Source organism: Panthera pardus, unplaced genomic scaffold (assembly GCF_024362965.1).
Source record: "Panthera pardus isolate Hobbes unplaced genomic scaffold, ASM2436296v1 HiC_scaffold_25, whole genome shotgun sequence".
NCBI lineage: Eukaryota > Metazoa > Chordata > Mammalia > Carnivora > Felidae > Panthera > Panthera pardus.
This window is the reverse complement of record NW_026526821.1, coordinates 805688-827236: the sequence shown is the minus strand read 5'-3', so window position 1 is coordinate 827236 and position 21549 is coordinate 805688. Positions and strand designations below refer to the sequence as shown.

Here is a 21549-nt window from a genome sequence, read left to right as displayed (position 1 = left end):
GGAAAGAAAGAAAGAAAGAAAGGAAGGAAGGAAGGAAGGAAGGAAGGAAAAAGAATAAAGAAAAGAAAGAAAGAAAGAAAGGAAGGAAGGAAAGAAAGGAAAGAAAGAAAGGAAGGAAGGAAGAAAGGAAAGAAAGAAAAAAAGAAAGGGAAAGAAAGAAGAAAGAAAGGAAAGAAAGAGAGGAAAGGAAGGAAGAAAGAAAGAAAAGAAAGAAGTGAGAAAGGGAAAAAAGGAAAAGCTGAGCTCCACAGCCAGCGCCCAGTGTCTCAGGGATGGTGTTCAAAGACCAAAAAGTAGCCCCAGCAGGATTTCCTTCTGACCCCAAGCCTTCCTAGTAACACCAGAAGGTCCAGAGGACTTCCCTGAGCCCCTGACCCCTGAGATGTCCCCTGTCACCAGATTTCCAGATGCAAGGCTCAGCAGGGAGAGAGGGATTCTTCCTCCCCAGTGCAGGCGCACAGCACATCGGTATGGTGGGGCCTGGCCTGCTCTCTGCCCTGGGGAGAGGCCAAGACTCCAGAAGGAGATTATTGCTCAGAAGTTGGCCTCAGAAACCCAGTCCGATAGGCGGGGTGGCCACAGTGCCCACCGAAGGCACACGGGATGCTCCTGAGTGGTGCCTGACTAGGGAGCCCTCAGAAGAGGGCACGGTCTTTTCCTCCAAGTCCTGGCAGCTCGAGAGCGGTGGGCAGGTGGAGAGGGCTCTTCAGGGAGACACGGCTGGCCTCTTCCGAACTCGCACCTGGTTGGCGGGCACAAGGCTCCGCTGGGCCTCGCAGAAGTCCAGGAATCTACGCCAGAGAGGGCAACAACGCAGGAGGCGGTGGTCTCCTGCAGCGGTGGGGAGAGGGGAGAGGAGTCCATGGTAGACCCCGGTCCCGCCCCAGTCCTCCCCTCCCCCAGCCAAGCAGCCACCACCCGCACCCCAGGGAGGAGCCCCGCCCCCGCCCCGCCCCCCCACCTCGCCCAAGAAGCCACGCCCCCAGGAGGAGCCCCGCCCCAGCCCTCCGCATCCCCAGCCAAGCAGCCACTCCCGCAGGGAGGAGCCCCGCCCCAGCCCTCTCGCCGCAGCCAAGCAGCCACGCCCCCAGGGAGGAACCCCGCCCCCGCCCTCCCCACCCCCAGCCAAGCAGCCACACCCCCAGGGAGGAGCCCCGCCCCAGCCCTCCGCCAGCCAAGCTGTCCCACCGATGAGGCAGAGCCCCTCTTGGGCCCGGGTGATGGCCACGTTCACTTGGTTGGGGTCCACAACAAAGCCCAGGAACTTCTTAAGCCAGCTCTTAGTCGGCCGCTGGTCCAGGTCACTTTCCTGGCACGTGCGGACCGTGCTCACCAGCACGTAGCGCCACTCGCTTCCTGCGCAGTTGGGCAGGCATGCTGAGGCCCCTGTCAGCTGCCGCTGACCATGCTGCTTGCATCCTCCCTCGAGACCCGCTGGCCCACGTGCCCCCTGCCCCAGAGCCACCCTCACCCTGGCTCTTGGAGATGGAGCACACAGTCACTCCAGCGACACCCTCCCGCAGGAGGCTCTTGCTGATCTCCGCAGCCTGAGCGTTGTAGGGAGTGAGAACTGCGATGTCCTTGGGGTCCACTGTCCTGCCCAGGGTCATCTGTTTGGCAATGCGGACCTGAGGGACCAAGAGGGTGTTGTCGAAGCTAACCCTGGGCACCGGAGCCTCACCTGTTGCCTCGGTTCCTCTGCCTCCTCCTCCAGGAAGCCCTCCGTGACCAAGGGGCAGCAGGAAAGTCCTCACCGACACTCACCACCTCTGTTACCTCCTCCAGGTTGGCCTTGGAGTTTTCATTCCCTTCGTCTGTGGACACCAGGAGGCTCTGTTCATGGCCTTGCACGTGGCCAAAAATGACAGGGCAGCTCTCCTTGTCAATGTGGCCTAGGATGCTGGGTGGCCGCCTCAGGCCCTGCCAGGTCTTCAGCTTCCCATTGTAGAACTCCATGGACGGGAAGGTACAGATGCCCTCGTGCTGCAAGGCAGGGCATAAGCCAGAGCAGGTCCCCCGTCCAGCTGTCCTGGGACCGAGGGCCGGGGTCTCGGGGGGGCCTGCTGTGGCCCCAGGACCAGGCCAGGGTGGACACAGGAGGTAGGGGTGTGGGCAGCAGCACCCGTGGCACCCCTGGCCTCGGGTCACATCTTGGGCGGGAGGGGCAGAGGCTGGGACGGGCTTACCATGCGGTACTGTATGTCCAACATGTAGGCCTCCGTGTGATACCTCTCGAAGAGAGACCGGTCCAGCCCCAGATTTTGCAGCTGCTCGTTCTTGACCACGGGCCGCAGCTGCTTGTGGTCCCCGAGAAGAACCACCTGGAGGGACAGGCAGGTGTGGTCCTGACACCCCCCAGACCCAGAGGTACCCGGCTCCGTGGCCGCGGCCACTCGGCCATGCCTGCGGTGCTGCCCTCTTAGGCGAAAGACCACGCCAGGGACGGCTGCCTGGGGCTTCCGGCTCCCCGCCCACCTCACTCACCTTCTCAGCCTTCGAGAACTTCACCAGCGGGATGAGGGTCTCAGGCTCCGTGGCCATGCCGGCCTCGTCAATAAGGATCTGCCGGACGTTGAGCTTCTTGAGGCCGGCCAGGGCCGCACATGAGCACGTGCACAGGATGACTGTGTGCCGGTCCAGCTCGAACTTCCGTGCCTTCCCCAGGACATTCCTGTACCTGCGTGCGGTCACCGTGTGGTCATCCGGGGACACCGTTTCCCCCTCCCCCCTCCCTCTGCCACCTCCACGGCAGAGGACAGACTCCACGCCCCTAACTGCTTACCAGCCGAGATCCTCCTTGGAAAAGATCTCCCCTTTCTGCAGCCGGGCGTCAAGCGCCCTGATGTCTGGTGCGTAGGGGTTGGAAGCCTGCCGGATCCTGTGGTGCAGGGTGATGCTCCTGGGGTGCGGGGGGACATCCGTGAAGCCCCGCGTTAACCCCTGTCCGAGACAGGACGGTGGGGCCTTTTGCCTCCACCCACAGGCAGACAGCGGAGAGGCCGCACCTGAGCATCGGGTTGGGACTGCCCTCCCGAGGGCTCTTCTTGGGCAGACGCCTGCCGCCCACACCCGGCATCGGGAAGTCCGCAGCCTCTGCCTGCTCACTGTACACTCGAAGGGGCTTCAGCTCCGTTCTCCTGCTCAGGAGCAGTCCTGGGGGCAGCGGGGCATGAGGGACCGTTCCCCGGGGCCAGCACCCCCAGGCAGAGCCCCCACACCACCAGCCCAGCGCACCTGCCAGGACGTCCACCGACTTGTTAGAGGGGCCGCAGTACAAGATGCAGGGGCCCCCCGGCTGCTTCTCCTCACTGGGCGGGGCACAGGCCCCCACCTGCTCCTCGTTTGACTTGTGAAACCAGAACACAATGTGGAAGCCCACCACCGTCTTCCCTGCGCCTGCGGGCAGAGGGCACCATGAACAGGGTCCCCCGGGCCCGCCCCGGGCAGCCGGAAGCAGCACCTCCCCCAGCGTGAGCCCCACCTGGAGGGCCCTGGATCACAGTGAACTGCTTCTTCAGAGCCTCCCTGATGGCCCCATTCTGGCTGGGGTTCAGCGTGTGGCGGCCTCCGGGGAGGTCGAACGTCTGTTTCTCCAGGAGCCTGCCGTAGGTCCCTAAAGAAGGGCCAGGCCTCCCTGAGCAGGGGCCCAGGGCAGGGCTCAGGCACGACGAAGGGACATGGGGGAAGCCGGAGGGACCTACCCCGGCAGAGGGTCTGCTGGCAGTGCGGAGGGATGGGCTGGCCCAGGGCAATGCTGATAACCAGCGGGGACGCGTCCTTCAGCCCACACACGGCTTCTTCCTTGCGGCTGGGGGCAGGTGGCAATGAGGGTGGACACCGGAACCTCCACGGGACTCCCCCTGGGGAGGGGCCGCAGCCCCACCAGCTACGCCCTACCAGCCGAGGGAACCCAGAGTGTTCCCCACCCACCCCACCCACCGGCCTCTCCCTGTGGAGGCCACTCACATGTCAGGAAGCTGCTTGGGCAGCACCTCGACGGTGAATGGGGTGCCAGGCCTCAGCACCTCTTCTGGAACCTTCTCCATGGCCATGTGCTGGATGGAGAAGTGCACCTGCTTGGGGATCTCCTGCCGGTCCGCCTGGCTGTCTCTCAGGTCCCAGTCTTCTGTCAGCCCGTGGGCCACCCACGTGTACGTGTCGGGGTCGATGCTCAGGAAGGGCCCGAGGCTGCTGGGCCCGGAGGACGGGGCGGCCGGGGGAGGCTGGCCGGGTCCAGCACCGGGCCCAGCCGGCAGCCCCTCGAGCCGGACGCACAGGTAGCAGTGCCTGAAGCTGAGGTCGATACAGTGCTCGCTGAGGAAGGAGGTTTCCAGGCAGAAGGCGCCCCGCAGCCGCCCCTGCGACGTGCGCTCCCAGGATATGCGCACGTGCTGCAGCGTGACCGAGTCATTCTCCGAGACCGCGCTGGTGGCCGCCTCCAGGGAGCAGAAGGGCCCCCACACGCGGCAGTGCTCGCCCACGTCCGAACACCGGTCCCGCCCCGCCTGGGGCATCTGGCCCGAGAAGCAGTCGCCTGGCCTCTCCACGTGCTCCAGGCAGAGGGTGAGGCCAGGGGCCACAGTCCACAGCTGCAGGGTCGGTGCCAGGAACCCGCGCTGCAGGCTGGCGCCGAGCTGCACCTGCAGCGTGTCCCCCGCGCCCAGCTCCCGGGCCACCTCCACAAAGTGGCCACAGTGGCTCCGCCGCACCCGCCCCAGCTCCCGCCGCTGGGGCTCCGCCGCACCTCGCTCCTGCACCAGGGCGGCCGCCTGGGGCCACCGCTGCTCCTCCACCAGCCGCAGCAGCTGTTGCCACAGGTCGGCGTCCACAGGCCAGGTGTGCGGGTCCAGCAGGGTGCCGGGCGGCGGGGAGCACGGCCTGCCCTCCTGCACCGAGTAGACGCGGCGCCGCCACGAAAGCCGCAGGCCCGGCCGCCTCGCCAGGCAGCAGGGGTGCTCGGCCAGCTGCAGGGCGCGGTAGAAGATAGGGCAGGGGTCGGGCAGGGTCTCGCGGTTGGCTGGGAAGAGCAGCTTGAAGCAGCGGGCGCCCGCCTCCACGTCCACCGCGAAGCCCAGCTTGCTGCGCGACTGGGTCTTGAGCTGTACCGCCAGGTGCAGGCTCCGGGCCCGGCGCTGGTAGCTCTGGGCGCGCCCGTGCCGGTAGCTGAACTCGTGGCACAGGCCGCCAATGTCCCGGGCGGAGTAGGCGGAGCCGCCGTGGCCCAGCGCCAGCAGGATCAGCCGCTGCAGCACCACGTCCAGGTACCTGCGGATGGGGGAGGTGGCCCACGTGTAGCAGTCCACCTGCAGCGCGTAGTGGCCGGCCACCGGCCGGCCGCCCTCGCGGGAGCGGCCGAACACGGAGCGGCCCAGGGCCTTGCGGAGGTCGAGGCCCACGGGCGCCAGAGGCGGGTGCACGTCGTCCGTGGTGACGAGGTCCGCCAGGCGGTCACCGTCGTGGGCGCGGGCTGCGAGCTGGACGTGCCTCCACAGGGAGGCCAGGAGGTAGAGCCGCGGCGGGGGGGGACCGCAGCCCCCCAGGTGGTGGCGGAGGTGCAGCGACAGGGGCACCAGCTGCCCGTGCTTCTCGCGCAGCGCCGCGAGCTGGCGGTCGCTGGGCGCGGGCTGCCAGCGCAGCGGCGTGACCGTCCGCGTGCGCTCGCTGCTCACCAGGAGCTCGGCCACCAGGCTGTTGAACTGGATCATGTACTCTTTGACCATGACGTGGGCCGCACGGAAGCCCAGCGCGCAGTCCTCGGTCGGCTGCTCGTAGTGGGAGTCCGTCCGCAGGCGGTGCCGGCGCAACACCCGGGACAAGTGGCACGCGGCCGCGACGCAGGCGTCCACGGAGTCCAGCCGGGCCGGCAGCTCCCGGCCCGCACCCGGGTGCCTCTTGATCGCGCGCTCGGCCTCCTCGTACGACAGCTGGCGGTCAGAGCGGATCACGGAGGGCGCGAAGCGCAGGCTTTTGAGCTGGTCGCTGCCCTTCTCAACGGTGAGGAAGAGGGAGATGGCCAAGCGGTCCTGGCCCGGCAGGAGGCTGAGCACATCCTGGCAGAGGCCGTCGGGCAGCATGGGCACCGGCTCCCGGTCGGGGGCGTAGAACGCGGTGCCCCGCCTGCGGGCCTCCACGTCCAGGGCCCCGTCCCTGGGGACAGAGCTGGCCACGTCAGCGATGTGCACGGCCACCTCGTACCTGGGGCCCAGATCTCGGACGCTGAGGGCGTCGTCCAGGCAGCGGGCGCCCTGGGGGTCCACGGTGAAGGTCAGGAAGCCGCGGCAGTCCTCCCGGCGGCCGGGTGCCCGGTGCTTCTTCGAGGCCCTGCAGGCGGAGGCCGGCTCCGGCGGGGACTCCCCCAGGCCGTGCTCCAGGTCCAGGACGCGGAGGCCCCGCTCCCAGGTGCTGGCCTCAGGCAGCACCTCCAGGACGATGCCCAGCGGGTAGTAGAAACGTTGCCGCCACAGGACGATGCGCACGCGGAAGAACCGGCTGCTCCGCGCCTCGGCGGTGAGCCGCTCGTGCCCCACGCGCTGCACGCGGCCCTGCAGGACGCGGTGGATGGGCACCCGCAGGGGGTCTTTCAGCTCGGCCACGAAGATCTTCGTCACGGAGCCGTCGATGGGGGTCATGATGCGGGGGTCCCACTCGTCCATGCGGCACACGAACGCCAGCTCCCGGTGCTTCCTCTTCAGCACGCCCACCACGCGGCCCTGCGGCCTCCCCGAGGCGCCTCTGTCTCCGCCCAGGACCTCCACCAGCACCTCGTCCCCGCTGAAGGCCATCCCACAGCGCAAGCGGCCCCTGACCTGGATGGGGCCGGGGTCCACGCCGTCCAGCGGGACGGCCGTTGCCCGCTCAAAGGTCTCCTGCACGAAGGCACAGTGGCGGTACAGCTCGGGCTGCGAGCGGAGAAGTTTCCGCAGCTTGGCCCGCGGCAGGTTCGTGTACCCCCAGGCCTGGTGCGGGGACTCGGACCTGGCCACGGTGTCCAGAAGCCCATCTTCCCGGACGGTCACCGCCACGTTCCGGCCTTCGTCCAGGAGCTCCTGCAGGATGGAGTCATCGGCGTTGAGCTCGCTGTCAGGCCAGAAGTCGGACTCGGAGTCCTCAGGGTCCTCGGGGTCCCTGCCTTCCGTGGCCATGCATCCTGCTCCCGCATCCCCGGGGGCCACGTCGCCCCTCGCTGAGCTCTCTGCTGATGTCGTGTCCTCCACCTCCGTGTCCCCCGCTGCTGGGCGCCCCCCGGCCGCAGACCCCGACGCCGTATCCCCAGCCTCTGCCGCCTGCGTGGCCGTGTCTCCCGCCGCCGTGGTCCCGGACAGGAAGGTACCGCCTTTGGCCACCGCCCCTGGCTGCACCTTTTCCACGGCTGTGCGCGCTGTAGCTGGGCCCTCGGCTGCCCCCTCCTGGGGGACAGTGCCCTGCGCCACAGCTGCCAGCATTGGCTCCGCTCCGAGGGCCCAGTGCCGCCTGTGGACCACGGCCTGCTCGATGTGCCCCAGCGACAGGCCCTCGGGGCAGACGCTGCGATGTTTCACACACTCACAGATGAAGCTCTTCCACAACTTGCTGCAGGCCCCGAAGGAGCAGAGGGCCACGGCGTCCCCCACAGCCACCAGCTGGGACTGGGCGCGGGTCATGACGGTGTTGAGCACGCGGGCGTCCGTGAAGAAGCCCAGGGCAGGGGCCTCGGGGCTCCGCAGGCTGTGCGGGCTGTGCACGGTGCTCAGCACCACCACCCGGAACTCGCGCCCTGCGAGGGGGTGCCGTCAGGCCGGGCCGGGCTCGAGGGGGGCCCCCGCCCTGCCCGCCCCGCCCCCAGCACCCAGCACCCAGCACCCACCTGGCAGGACCTCGAAGCTGCCCACGGACACCTGGCCCAAGTCCCTCTTCCTCAGCTCCTGCCTTAGCGCGCTCACCTGGAGACACACGGCCGGAGCAGCAGGCCCGGGTGAGCGCTCTGTGTGCCGTGAGGGTCCCCGGCAAGGGTGGGACACTGGCCCCCGCACCCTGGTGCCCTCGAGCCGCCCGGCCCTGGCACCAATCACATGGTGTCTGGAAGATTAAGTCCACGGCCACCCTCGCAGAGGCTGAGAAGGCCCACCGGGGCGGGGGGCGCGCGGGTCCCCCAGACCACACAGGGACCCCCCCCCCCTCCTCTGAGCTGCTCCGACGGGAGTGGGGAAGGGGGGCTGTCCCGGTGGCCGGGGCTTACCTGGGCGCCGTGGGACACCACACAGATGTGCCTCTGCTCCCGGCGGCCCCAGCAGTGGGGCCAGGAGGCATAGATCTCCTGCACCTTGGCGATGACCTGGGCAATCTCGGCTGTGTTGAGCCAGGACGTCCTTGACACGTCACGCTCAGGGTTGCCCGCCACGTGGCAGAACGCGAGCGGGTAGTGCTGGGGGTGGCGAGGAACCTTGCCACTGGCGTGGATGGGGCTGCCCTTGGCCACGTAGAAGTGACGCGAGACGAAGCTGAGGATGGCCTCGGTGCTGCGGTAGTTCTGGTGGAAGATGACGCGGCTGCGCCGGGCCACCTCGTGCGCCTCCTGCTGGTAGTGCTGGAAGAGGCGGTACAGCAGCGTGTGCCCGGCCGCCTGGGCCGGGGCCACGCTGAAGAGCTTGGGCGCGACCTGCATGTGGTCGCCGGCCAGCACCACGCGGGTGCGGGGCGTGGCGTAGCGCAGCGGGGTGAGGGCCTCGCACTCCAGCATCTGGGCGGCCTCGTCGATGAGGATGTGCGAGAAGAAGCCGGCAGGCACCCTGAGCTCGCGGGCCTGGGAGGTGGTGGTGATGACGATGCGGTGCCTCTCCAGCTCCGCCCGCGTTGGGAGGCGGAAGGCCCGGCCGTCCTCCGTCAGGCAGCAGTACCGCAGCGTGGCCGCGTCCGTCTGGCTGGGCGGGCGGTCCGTGTACATCACCCGCAGCGGGGTGGCCTCAGGGTGGCCGCTGCTGACGTGGCCATGGAAATGCTCCTCGATGTAGATGTCGGCCGCACTGAGGGGACAAGGGCCCACGGGGCCTCAGCTGCCGTCCGCTAAGACACCTACAGTGAGCCCAGCCCAGCCCGGATGCCAGGAATTCAAGAGAGGCAGACAGACCTGTGTCCTGCCCCCACGGAGCGTAAACGTCAGTGGAGGGGACAGACAGACAGAGAGACAGGGAAGGTCAGAGCCGGACGAGGGGAGACGGCAACGGCACAGAGGGTCTACGTGGTCAGGGAGGGCCTCCTGGGGGGGGCGGTGAAAGAGTTGGCCGTGCAGAGAGGCAGAGAAGGGAACAGCCGGGCCACTGCCCGAGGCAGCCCAGGGTGGCCAGAGGCTGCGGCTGGCCCTGAGCTCAGCTCCCAGTTGGCTGTCAGTGGGCGAGCAGTAAGGTTGGGCGTGGCTGGAAGGGGCCCTGAGGCCAGCGCGTCCTGGGGACGCGTCACAGCTCTGGGGCATCTCAGAGACCCAGGGACCCCCAGGCCCACCCCGGGAGGAGTGGTGGGGGGGAGGGCTCTGCCCAAGCAGCAGGAAGTGTTGGGAGCTAAGAAAACCATACTGACCGCGGGAGACAATCACAGCTGAGACAAGAGTCTGTGTTTCTCTGAAAGACCACAGCAGAGCCCCCCTCTCCCCGGGGAAGTGCCAGATGGGCCATGCCGGACCCCCCACCCGCTGCTCTCTCTGGCTCGGGCCTTTGTGGAGGCACCCGCCCCTCCCCCAAACAGCAGACCCTGACCCCCGGGGCACCCTGTGCTGGGCCTGAAGCACAAACGTCCCCTGTCCCTTTCGGCCCAGGACCAGTCAGCTATCAGGGAGAGTCCCAGGGATCGGAGTGACCCTGACGCAGCCCAAGGGCTGCACCGTGCTCCCCCCCCCCGCCCCCCTCCCCCCAGCATGCGCAGAGCAGCCAGAGGAGGAAGCTCCGCCAGGCAATCCCGGCAGGTCTCCTCCGGAACCAGCTGCCCGGACCTCCAGGGAACCTGAGAACCCGGGCTCCCCTTCTCCTGCAGCGACACCCCCACAGCGGTGCCCTCGCCCCAGCCCAGGAAGCAGGTGGCGGGCAGGTCCCAGGGGAGGCTCCGGGCTCACCTGTTGGTGTGCGTGCAGATGAGCACCTTGGTGTGCGGCTGCCGGATGACCTCCAGGGAGGCCACGGCCAGCGTGTAGGTCTTGCCGGTGCCGAAAGGGCCGTAGAGCAGCAGCGGGGCGACGGGCCGCACGCCCCTGGGGCTGCTGCCCGCGATGAACGCCACCGCCAACTTCTGCTTCTGGTTGCCGCGCAGCACGGGCAGGGCGGGCAGGGGGCGCGGCAGCTCACAGGCCGGCAGGTGGGGCAGCACCAGGCGCTCCTCGGGCAGCGCGTCCACCGCCTGGTGCCAGAAGCGGAAGGTCAGCGGGTCGGCCTGGAACTGCACCTCCAGGACGGGGCTGGTGTCGGGCTGCAGACCCAGGGCCGCGCAGCAGCGGGCCGGCAGCAGCAGCCACAGCGCCCTCTCCGAGCCGGCCTGGGCCTCCAGCCGCGCTTCGAACACCGTGTCGTCAGGGGCGGGCACGGGGGCCACCAGGGCAGTGCGGACCGCCCGGCTCAGCAGAAAGCCCTGGTCTGTGTCTGGCGTCAGAGGGGAGGGCGTGGGCACCTCGGCGTAGAGGGCCCCCGGCGGCGGGAAGACCATGCCCAGGGCCGGCGTCTCCAGTACTGTCCTCAGGGGCACCGGGCCCCGGAAGTTCAGCCTGGCGGGCAGGACAGGGGTCAGCCGGCCGGGGCCACGGCTCTGCGGCTGACGCCCCGGCGCCACCGCCCGCCCGCCCGCCCGCCCGCCGGCCCACACTCACTTGGCCACCAGCTCCTGCCGAACGGCTTCCTCCTCGTAGAGAAACTGGTGCATCCTCTGCCGGTAGTTGGTGCAGGAGATGGGACCCGGGGCCAGGCCGCCGGGGCTGAAGTCGAGGGCCAGGTCAGGCACCTTGTACTTGGCCAGCAGGGCCACCTGCTCGGCGGTCCGCTCCACGCCAGGCACCACGTGGCGGCTGCCGCCGTGCCAGCGCTGCAGCGCCTCGGGGCGGCCGCGTGCCGGCTCCCCCGGGAGCCCCGGGCCCTGCGCCTGGCCCAGCCGCAGCACCAGCTTCCGCAGCAGCGCCGGCCTGCGGCCAAAGTCGAAGACCACCCACTGCTCGAAGGAGCCGAAGGAGGTGCTCTGCACGCGCACCTCCACCTGGAACCTGGCCGGCGAGGCCGCCGGCACGCGGAAGCGCTCGCCCCGTGCGTAGAGCCGGCCCGGCGGGAGGCAGGGCGCCACCAGCGAGAAGTCTGCTCCCAGCTCCTGCTTGAGCAGCGCCACGTGCAGCAGGGGCTCCTGGGGGAGGGACTCGATGGCAAGGTGGCCCCTGGACCCCACCCGGTGGTCAGAGACCAGAGTCCACCCTGCTGTGCTCCCAGAGGGGTGCTCGGCCCGTCCGAACCTCGGGGTTCGCCTCTGCAAGTGGGTCACCGAGCTGGCCCAGGCGGCCCCCACGGACGCCGAGCAAGGTAACGGTGCAGCACGGGATGCTCAGGGCGCAGGTGGTAACCGGCCCGGTCCTCGTCCTCTGTGCCGGACACCCCACCAAAAAACCCTCACGGGGCTCGGCCCAAGCGGCTGAGGCTCGTGCTCCGGATCACAGACACGGGTGAGATGTCCGAGGCGGCAGCTCAGACCCCAAACCCCGACCCCTCACCTCAGAGCGGACGTCGAACATCCAGCTGTGCTGCGTTTTCTTCTCGTGGGCCTGATGCACCAAGGGCTGGCTGCAGGTGATGAACACGCCGTCCACGGCCACGGCCAGCTGCACGGAGAAGCCCGGCTGTGGGCAGGTCGTTCTGGCCCCAACGAGCCCCACCCGCTCACGAGGCCCCACTTACCACGAGGACCTCACTGCTGCTGTGCTGGTACTCGGCTAGCAGCCGCGCCTGGTAAGGCACCAGCCCCTCCTGCCACGCGGCCTGCTCCCGCAGCTCCACGTTCTGTGCCCGCTGGATCCACTCCTGCAGCTCCTCGTCCGAATGCGCCTTGGTGCAGATGTCCCCGTACTCACAGAGGTCGGATCTGGGGAAGGGGAGGTCGGCAAGCAGAGGGGTGTGAGCCCTGGCCGCCAGATCCTGGCCTGGAGGTGGGGGAGGGGCACCTGGGGGCAGGGCTGGGGGAGGAACGGGGACCTCCTCCATCCCGTGCCCACGAGAAGAGGCCTGAATGGACCCGCCTTAGCCACGCCTCAGAGGCCGGGGTGGGGGTCAGCGGGTAGGGAACACAGAGGGGACAGGAACCCCCCGGTTTCTGTCAAAGGCGGGTTCGTCCCCTACCGCACGCTCCTTACTTCGGGCAGAGCTCAAACTCGGAGAGCCCGGCAGGCGGGCTGCGGTGTTTCCAGGGCACGGCCGGGTCCAAGGCCACCATCCACGCGTGCTCCAGGGAGGAGCAGTGGTTCTCAAAGGCCTCCTGGGAGCAGCAGGTGACCAGGCAGGCGCGGCAGTACAGCTTGGCTCCGGGGGGCTGGCGGTGGGGACCCGTGTGCTCCTCCCCGCCGGGGCCGGGGGTCGAGAGCAGGTCCCGCCTCTGGAGCCCGTCCAGCTGCTCTGCCTCCCACACGGCCATCTCCACGGCGCTGTGTGCGTACTGGCAGCGGGCCGCCCCGTGCCGGCAGGGCCGCCCGCGCCCCACGAACCTGCAGTAGGCCAGGGGCTGGCCGTACTGGGGCTGCGGCCGCACCTCCACGACCTGCTGCCTGCGGCGGCCCTCGGTGCTCACGTGGCTCAGGAGCGAAGGGCAGGCTCCGTGCTGGGGGCACCGCCCCTGGGGGTCCACGGGGCAGAGGCGTGGCGGGCAGCCTTGGAAGCAGTGGGCACAGAGCAGCTGGAAGCGGCCGCCGTACTCGGCACGGATGGCGTCGGCCGGGCTGCGCGGGTCGCCCTGGGCCCCGCTGCCCTGCAGCTCGCACTTGAGCCACAGGCGCCGGACGTCGTGCTCGCGCTCGAAGGTCCAGACCAGCGCCTCCTCCGGGCTCCGGGCAAACGTGCACTGGTGGTGGTGGCGCCGGCAGCCCAGCCCCGGGCTGTAGTAGCGGCACACTTCGTAGCGGGCAGGCCGCGGGAAGCTGGGCCGGCGGTCCACCTTGCGCCAGACGTGCTTCTTGGTGGCTCGCTTGAAGCGGGCCAGCAGGACCTCGTGGCGACAGCTGTGCTCTACCCTGCGCAGGAGGTAGGTGCTCTCGTTGAGCCGCTGAGTGCACCGGGAGCAGCCCAGACACAGGTCCAGCTGGGCGCACAGCCTGGCCAGGGACAGCTCCTTGGCGGCCGCTGAGCCGCTGGGTGGTGGGCCGGGCCCTGGGGACGCCATCTCCGGCCTGGCTCTGTGGGGTGGCGTCCGAGGCTCACGGGTTCAGCCGGCGGTCTGGGGCTGTTCGCTCACGAGGAGGAGTCTGGAACGGGAGCAGCAGGGAGCAAGGTCGGGTCCCGAGGCCAGGAGGTCCGCATGCGCCCAGGTGGGGGCTCAGACACACTCTGCCTCTCGGTCAGGCAGGGGCAGAGGAAACAGAAGCAGGGAGAACCCCGTCCCCCAGATGGGAGGAGAGGGCTGGTAGGTCCAAGGAGCTGGGCCCCATTGACCTTGACCCAACCAAGACCCCTCCCCTGCTGAAAGGTCTCTGGGCCCCGCTCAAAAGGAGCCAGCTGGCTGGCCAGTGGGAGGGAGGTTGCCCCGGCGACAGGAGCCCTGCAGGCTGGCAGAGGCTCTGGAGGCCCCTGGAGGCTTGGGGCTCCCCGGCAGCCTCCCGCTAGGGCCCTTGTATTGAAACGCTCGCTCCCGGAGCACTGACTCATCTGAACACAGCACCTCCCTGTTCTGTGAGATGGTGCACCCTGCACCTGCCTACGAGGGGAGACTGGGCTCCTCCCCGTGGGGGCAGGGGCGGAGGCAGGCGGAACCTTTCAGAGGCCGGCCCTGCCAGACAGGACGGGACAGGACGGCACATTTTCCTCCCAGAGGAAACAGGGATGCCCAGGATCTAGAACTTTCACAGGAAACTTTGAGGACAACACAAAGACGTTTTAAAAGGAAATGATTGCAGCCCCAGCCTTGAGCGGGAGAACCCACCCCACTCCAAAGTGAGTCTTGCGTCCACCTCCAGAGGGACCAGGGTGAGAACCCAGAGCCAGGTGGATATTCAGAAATAGGAGGACCTAAAGGGGTCCGGACTTGGGGTCCAGAGATCACGGCCCCTCCCCAGGCGGCCAGTGTCGCGGCTTCTCGGGGCTGGGGGCTCAGAGGTAGCTTCTGGGTCCCCCCACCACCTCACCACCCCAGCACCCCCTCGGGCGGGGTGCGGCCTCCCCTCCTCTCCCTCTCGCACGGGGATCCCACAAAAGCCGGAGCCTGGAGGGCACTGGGCAGCCGCCACCTGGCGGGGGAAACCCCAGGCCCGGCCCCCAGCCCCCTGTTCACCCTCCCGGCCCCCCGCTCACCCTCCGCGATCCTGTCTTCCCCGCAGCCCGGTGCACCGTCCCCGCCCCGCCAAGCGATCACTTTCGATTCTGCCCCCAGGGTGACTCAAAGCGCTGACGCCCCATCGCGGAAATTACCTCACCGCCCCCCACCCCGCCCCCGGCACCGCCCTCAAGTGACAGCTCGTCTCCCCGCCCCCGGTGAGGCCCCGGAGCGGCTGCGACCCCCCGCCTCGCGTCCCGGTGTCCGGAGCGCACAGACCCGCCCACCCGCGCGGCGCCTGGGGCTCGGGGAGGATGGGATCCTCCGAGGTTGGCAAGCCGTCCCCTGGGGCGGGGAGCGGGCGGGCGGGTGGAGAAAACCAGAAAACGAGAAATCAGAGCAAAGGGGAAAGGTGGTCCCAAGAACCCCGGGTGGGTGGCCGCTGACTGACCCCGGCAGCAGAGACCTGAGCCACAGCGCACCTGCAGGGAGAGGGCTGAGGGCTGGGGCAGTGACCCTTTCCTAAAGGGCTCCATCCAGTCTAGGTTAGAGGGGACCTGCCTTCTTACCTGGCGATGACTCTGGAGTTCTCTCCAGCCCCTTAAAATACTCAGGACATGTTTGGCCCATGCCAGCACCAGGACCGAGGGAGAGCTTCCCCCTTCTAGACGCAGGAAGCGTCAGGAGAATTTTGCAGCTTAATCGCATTTGACCCCGCAACTTTCCCTTGAGGGAGACAGGTCCCCCTTGAGGAAACAGGCACCGTGGTCACTGGCTGAGGTTCAGCAGCTAGCAGCTAGCAAAGCACCCGATCCCCCCACCATTACCTGACGTGACCCCAAGGACCCTTGCTTCCTGGATTCATATCCCTGTAGAGTCTCCTTGAACAATGAAGAGAGCTAAACCATGGCAGCAGTGTGACGACTGAGGCCGCGTCACAGTACACGGTGCTTCCTCCCCGCTCTCAGGCCGACTGTGGGGGAAGCCAGCCTCCACGGCGGGGGGGCACTCAAGCAGCGGCCTGTGGAGAGTCCCATGCCAAGAAGGACGGAGGCCTCCCGCCCAACCCGGACCGGTAGTTGGGAACGTGTGTGAGTCACCCTGCGAGGAGACCCTCCAGGTGAGTGCAGCCTCGTGAGAGCCCCCACGCGTGAGCCACCAGCTAAGCCACTTCCAGCCATGAGCTGACCGACGTTTAATGTTGTTTTAGGTCACGAGGTCTGGGGGTGATCCCTCACACAGCAATGGGGACCCGATACAGCAATATTGTTCCTCAGTGAAACCCACCTCGATGGAGCCAAGGTCAGCGTCGTGTTGGGAGCGGCCAGTCAGGAAGTCGGCCGGCTGCACCGTTAGCAATCACACCAGAAGACTTGAGATACACAAGCGTCAAGTCAGAGGACAAAATAGAGGAGATATTCCATAAGCAATGGCAACAAAAGGCCCAGGGATGAGCTTAACAAGAAATATGCAGGAAAACTGAAACGTTCCCAACAGACACCGTAGAAACTGGACCAGAATACCACATTCTTGGATGAGGGACTTAACATCGCATAAAGACATTAATCCTTCCTAAACTTATGTATGGATTTAATACCATCTCAGTAAACATACAAGGAAGAATCAGGGGTAGACGTGCTCGTTTTAACTCATTAAGGAAAGCATAACACAAACAAGCAAGAAGAGGAGGGAGGATTATGCCAAAGAAGGAGTCACAAAAACTGAAGAAGGGAAAGAGTCCCAAACTCATGTTACAAGCCCACACTCACCCTGGTACCAAAGCCGGATGGAAACCACAGTGAAAGAAAATCAAAGACCAATTGTCCCGATGAACATAGATGCAGACATTCTCACCAAAATATCAGCAATCCAAACTCAACAGCACATTAAAAGGATCATCCACCATGACCAAGCGGGATTTATCCCTGGGACGCAAGATGGTTCAACATCAGCAAATCAACAAAAGTGATACATCACATTCACAGAAGGAAGGATAAAAATCGTACGGTCGTCTCAGTAGATGCTTCTCTGCATGCGACACAACACTGCATCCTTTCATGATAAAAATGCTCAACAAACCGCGAATGGGAGGAATGTTCCTGGCATAACGAACACCATATGTGACAAGCCCACAGCTAACATCCTACTCAACGGTGAAAAGTTAAAAGCCTTTTTTCTAAGATCAGGACCAAGACAGGGATGCCTTCCGTCACCGTTTCTAGCCAACATAGCACTGGAAGTCCTAGGCACAGCAATTAGAGAAGAAAGAGAGATAGAAGGCATCCATATCAGAAAGGAAGAAGTAAAATCATATCTGTTTGCAGATGACATGATATTATATATAAAAAATCCGAAAGACTCCACTAAAAAAAACTGCTAGCACTAATAAATTAATTCAGTGAAGTTGCAGGATACAAAATCAACATACAGAAATCAGTTGTATTTCTGTACACTAACAACAAACTATCTGAACAAGAAATAAAGCAATCTCATTTACAATAGCATCAAATATAACGAAATATTTAGGAATACATTTCACGAAGGAGGTGAAAGGCCTGTACGCTGAAAACAGTAAGACACAGATAAAGAAATTGAAGAAGACACACACAAAAAAATGGAAAGATATTCCATGCTCATGGATTCGAAGAAACGATGTCCTGAAAATGTCCATACTACCCAAACCGATCTACAGATCCGATGTAATCCCAATCAAAATTTCAATGGCATTTTTCATAGAAATAGAAAAAAACTATCCTAAAATTTATTTGGGACCACAGAAGACCCCAAATAGCCAAAGTAACCCTGGGAAAAAAGAGTAAAGCTGGAGGCATCACACTTCTTGATTTCAAGCTCTAAATACAAAGCTATAGTAATCAAAACAGTATGGTACTGGCAGAAATAAGGCACACGGGCCAGAGAAACAGAACAGAGAGCCCACACGTAAACCCACACATACACGGTCAACTAACTTTTTATAAGCGTTCCAAGAACACACAATGGGGATAGGCGCAGTCTCTTCACCAGATGGTGCTGGGAAAACCAGATGTCCACATGCAGAACAATGACACTGGTTCCCTATCTTACACCACTCACAAAAAATAACTCAAAGTGGATCAAAGACTTAAATGCAAGACCTAAAACCACAAAATTACTAGAAAAAGAAAACAGGGAGAAAGATCCTTGATATTTGTCTTGACAACGATTTCTTGGATATGACCCTGAAAGCACGGGCAGGGAGCACTAAACACACAAGTGGGGTCACATCAGACTAAAGAGCTTCTGTTCCACGAGGGCGCTATCAGCACATTGAAAAGGCAACGTACAGAATGCAAAAAATATCCACAAACCATACATCCGATGAGCGGCTAATATCCAAAATTTGTAAGCAGCACATACAACTCAATAGCAAAAATAAAGAAATAATCAAATTTAAAAATGGGCAGAGGACCTGAATAGACATTTTTGCAAAGATGACATACAAATGAGCACCAGACACATGAAAAGATGCTCAGCATCACTCACCGTCAGGGAAAACACAGATCAAAAGCACCAGGAGACACCTCACACCTGTTGGGATGGCGAATACCAAAAAGACAAGAGAGAACAGGCGTCGGTTAGTGAGCATGTGGAGAGAAGGGAACCCCGCGCACTGTTGGTGGGAATGTAAACTGGTGCAGCCGCGATGGAAAACAGCATGGAGGTTCCTCAAAAAATTAAAAGTAGAACTACCGTCTGATCCGGTGATTTCTGGGTATAAATCGGGAGGAAATGAAATGAGGGTCTCCGAGAGCCATGCGCACTCACGTGCTCCCTGCAGCACTGTTCACAATGGCCAAGACACGGAAACAACCTCAGCGTCTGTAATCAGATAAGTGGGTGGAGAAGACATTAATTGAAAACGAGTAAGAGGATACTAGCCCTACCAGACATGAAAACATGCTGTAAAGCCACTAGGAGTGTATTCCGGGAGTGCAAGCGGGCAAGCGGCTCAAGGCGGCAGAACAGAGTCGGGAACACGACTGACTTGCGCACAGGCTTCCATACACGATGGAAGGCGGTGTGTCGGGTCCCCAGGAAAGGAGGCTCCCCTCCACCCAGGTTCTGTTAGAACTGCTGGATTTCTAACCATTCTGTTAGGACAACTGCTTAGCATCTTGAAACAAAAATAGGGCAGGGGGATTCTCTACCCAAGACCTTACACCACAAATAAAACAGCAAGTGGACCAAAGATTTAAACAGGAAAAACAAAAACAACAACAACAACAACAACAAAAACAGCCATAAAGTCACTAGAAGAAGCCGAGGAAGAATGTGTTTATTTGTTAGTAGTCTTGTGGTGGGAAGGCCTTTCTCAGGAAAACCAACCCAAGCAGCCGGTGCTCCCGTCTCCTCCCACGTGGTTCATTGACTTCTAGTTGATGGTTTGAAATCGGCCATGGAAATCAGCAAATGCTTTTTTTTTCCTTCTCAGAGAACCAGTAGTTAACCATCTACCAATGCACCATTAACACATTCAACCACAAAAAAAAAAAAAAGGGAAAACAAGAGTCAACATCCAAACACAAACTGACAAAGAATTATACTTCATATCACAGCTAAGAGCTCTAAATGTAACGAAACCTCCTTTTGAGGAAATGCAAGTTCCAACTATATAATATTTTCCACCTCTCCATCAGCAAGGTCCCCAGACATGGCACTGGCGGGGAGGGGGTGTCAGAACTGGAACCACAGTGGCAATCGGGCAGCACCGGGCCGGAAGCGCCAGGACACATCCGTCCAAAGGCTGACGGACGCACGTATGCAGAACCAAGTCTACACACGGCGTCTGTGGCAGCCTCCTGTCTAATCACAGTGGCCGAGGGCGCCCCGGTGCGCGTCATCACCAGCATCCCGTCCCTTGTGCCACCAACTACTCTGAGGCCATAAACGAGGAGGCATCTCAAATGTCGTGAAATGCAGTTTTTTCCAAGATACTTTGTTAGAGAAGAAAATTGAGGTGTACCACAACGCACCTTGGGTTTTTAAGAAAAGAATTAAAAACTATATAAAGTTCAAAAGTCAGTTACAGAAATCAGAAGTAAACTGCATGGCCAGGAGAGGAGGGAGACTTAGGTTTTTCCTTTACTTTTTTGGACATTGGAGTTTGGATTCAGTGCGCATATTCCTTAAGCAAATACAAAGGCAGAGTGTGAAAGGCACCACATTGGGTACTGAATCGTGGGCTCTTGCGAAGTAACCATCCTCTCTGGTCACTCACATGCCGGGATGACAGCCTCTCCCCTTCCGGCCCTGCAGACCATCCAGATGTCGATGGTGCCAATTTCATCTCCAAAACCCAGACCCACACAGCAAGCCCCAGCCTCTTCCCCTGCACGTCAGGCAGGCCTGTCACACTGTACTAGGCCCACACTTTCCCCTGCTCCTCCAAAAGCCTCCCGGGTTTAAGAAATGAGCACCCCAAACTCCCAGGTGCCCGGGCGCCCTGGACCCCTCCTCCCACTCCACCTCCAGCCATCAGCCAATGCTGCAGCTCCAAACCCAAGCCGCCCCAGAAAGCGTCGACGCCTACAGCAGCCTCCTGGCTCCCAGGTCCCCGCTACCAACATAGCATACCTTCCGACACTCTGCTCCGCTCCGCCAACCAGTAAATGCAGCGGGACGAGTTCGGAAACGGATGATGTTTGCAACCTTGACAGTGACAACCGAAACAGATATTCATATTGTCTCCAAGTGTCTCCCCTGGGATGCCTTATAGTTACAGTGGAGAGCCCTCTCCTGGCCTTGGGACCAGGCACAGCAGGCGCCGGGCGCCACGCAGGAAGGGACACCGCCCCCTCCTGTGGTTCCAGCCCCAAACGCAAAACCTCACGCCAATCACAAGGAAACGTCACAGACAAAATGCCTCCTCAGAAGCGTCCAGGCCGTGAGAGACCAGGAAGAGCTGGCCGTTCGAAGAACCCATATCCGTACCTATGGAATTATGAGACGGTTAACAAAATGTGAATGTGGGCTGAGAACCAGCGATGTGTAAGTTTCCTGGTTTAATGATTGACAAAGTACGTGTTCTTAGGAAACAGGTGCTAAGGGGCGGGGGTAAAGGGCATCATGTCTGCAACTCACCTGCAGACAGCTCAGAAATCACCGTGTATTTATATAGTAAACCAAATGGGACAGGATGTCAGAAACTGGTGAATCTAGATGAAGAGTGTATACAAGTCCTTTGCACTATGTTTGCAACATGAGTGTAAGTTTGTTTGAAATTATATCAAATTAAAAGGTAAAAGCCTCCACCCAACACCTCCCCCCGTTAAGCAGCCGTCCCTCATCCAGCATGTTTCCTGGTGGACGTAGCCTGGCCCTCGCCTCCTGTGGCCCTCCTCCATCACCAGAGCCGCTGGGAAAGCCCCCAGATAACCCTGCCAGCATCACTTGGGAGTGAGGGGCTCGCAGGCCTCGGGGCCAGGCCTCAGTTCACCTGCCTGGTCCTCAGCTACCCCTAGCAGTCTCCGTTTAAGAGCCACCCAGAGAGAAATTTAATACCCAGGTACAGTCCCCCAAGGACCCTCCCAGGGACTCACCCAGGGGTCCCACCCAGAAGGTCACACCCTGGCCTGGGAGCAAGAAGGCGATTGAGTCTACCAACTGGAGGGTCCCAGTTTACCCTGGGGGTGGGGAGGGGACGGCCTGGAGGGCCTCCTAGCACCATCCTTCCCTGGGGAGCCTTGGGATGAAGGCCTCTGGGGGCTGCATCCCACCAGACCCAAGGGCCGGTTGTCCCAGCTGCACTCCCCACCCCGACCTACAACGGCTCTGCACCTCTGTCTGTGCACCCCCACCCCACACTCAGAACCCTTCCTGGAGCCCCCCAGGCCAGGCCTTGAGCCCCAGGAGAGTGAGCTTTGTGTTGCTGATGAGATGGTCACTGTGAATATTTAGGACCATCTCACCAGGAAGGTTGAGGACAATCCCCAAATCTCCCTTTTGTGCCCCCAGGAAAGCGGAGGCCTCGCTGGGGGTGGGGCCACCCTATCCTCTAAGGTGACACGCTGGGGGCAGGTGGAGGATGTGTCTGCACTCCCAACAAAGGGAGGAGCTGCCCCTGAT

General features: G+C 62.7%; 1 protein-coding gene across 3 annotated transcripts; it reads right to left on the bottom strand.

The window, feature by feature from the left end:
* Positions 1-186: 186 nt before the first annotated feature.
* Positions 187-20154, bottom strand: HELZ2 (helicase with zinc finger 2). 3 transcript variants are annotated; one of them, XM_053890010.1, is made up of 20 exons: positions 20059-20154; positions 12341-13441; positions 11889-12072; positions 11705-11812; positions 10823-11343; positions 10079-10720; positions 8216-8999; positions 7844-7919; positions 3967-7753; positions 3702-3808; positions 3482-3613; positions 3235-3396; positions 3006-3153; positions 2783-2899; positions 2485-2677; positions 2187-2321; positions 1765-1983; positions 1472-1628; positions 1189-1356; positions 187-831 (listed from the first exon to the last, which is right to left on the bottom strand). In XM_053890010.1, the coding sequence occupies exons 2-20, from the start codon at positions 13357-13359 to the stop codon at positions 707-709; spliced, it is 8784 nt and encodes a 2927-aa protein (XP_053745985.1). In that variant the 5' UTR covers positions 13360-13441; positions 20059-20154; the 3' UTR covers positions 187-706. The 3 variants fall into 3 exon arrangements, with proteins under 3 accessions (XP_053745985.1, XP_053745983.1, XP_053745984.1); XM_053890008.1 differs by lacking the exon at positions 20059-20154 and adding an exon at positions 14484-14603; XM_053890009.1 differs by lacking the exon at positions 20059-20154 and adding an exon at positions 14464-14573.
* Between the last annotated feature and the right edge of the window lie 1395 nt (positions 20155-21549).

Excerpts from the sequence above, each read along its gene's own strand:
- HELZ2 (XM_053890010.1), bottom strand. The coding sequence starts at position 13,359 with ATGGCGTCCCCAGGGCCCGGCCCACCACCCAGCGGCTCAGCGGCCGCC. Across the intron at positions 10,721-10,822 it reads CGGCAGGAGCTGGTGGCCAA|GCTGAACTTCCGGGGCCCGG; the intron begins GTGAGTGTGGGC and ends CCTGCCCGCCAG. Across the intron at positions 1,629-1,764 it reads TGGAGGAGGTAACAGAGGTG|GTCCGCATTGCCAAACAGAT; the intron begins GTGAGTGTCGGT and ends TTGGTCCCTCAG.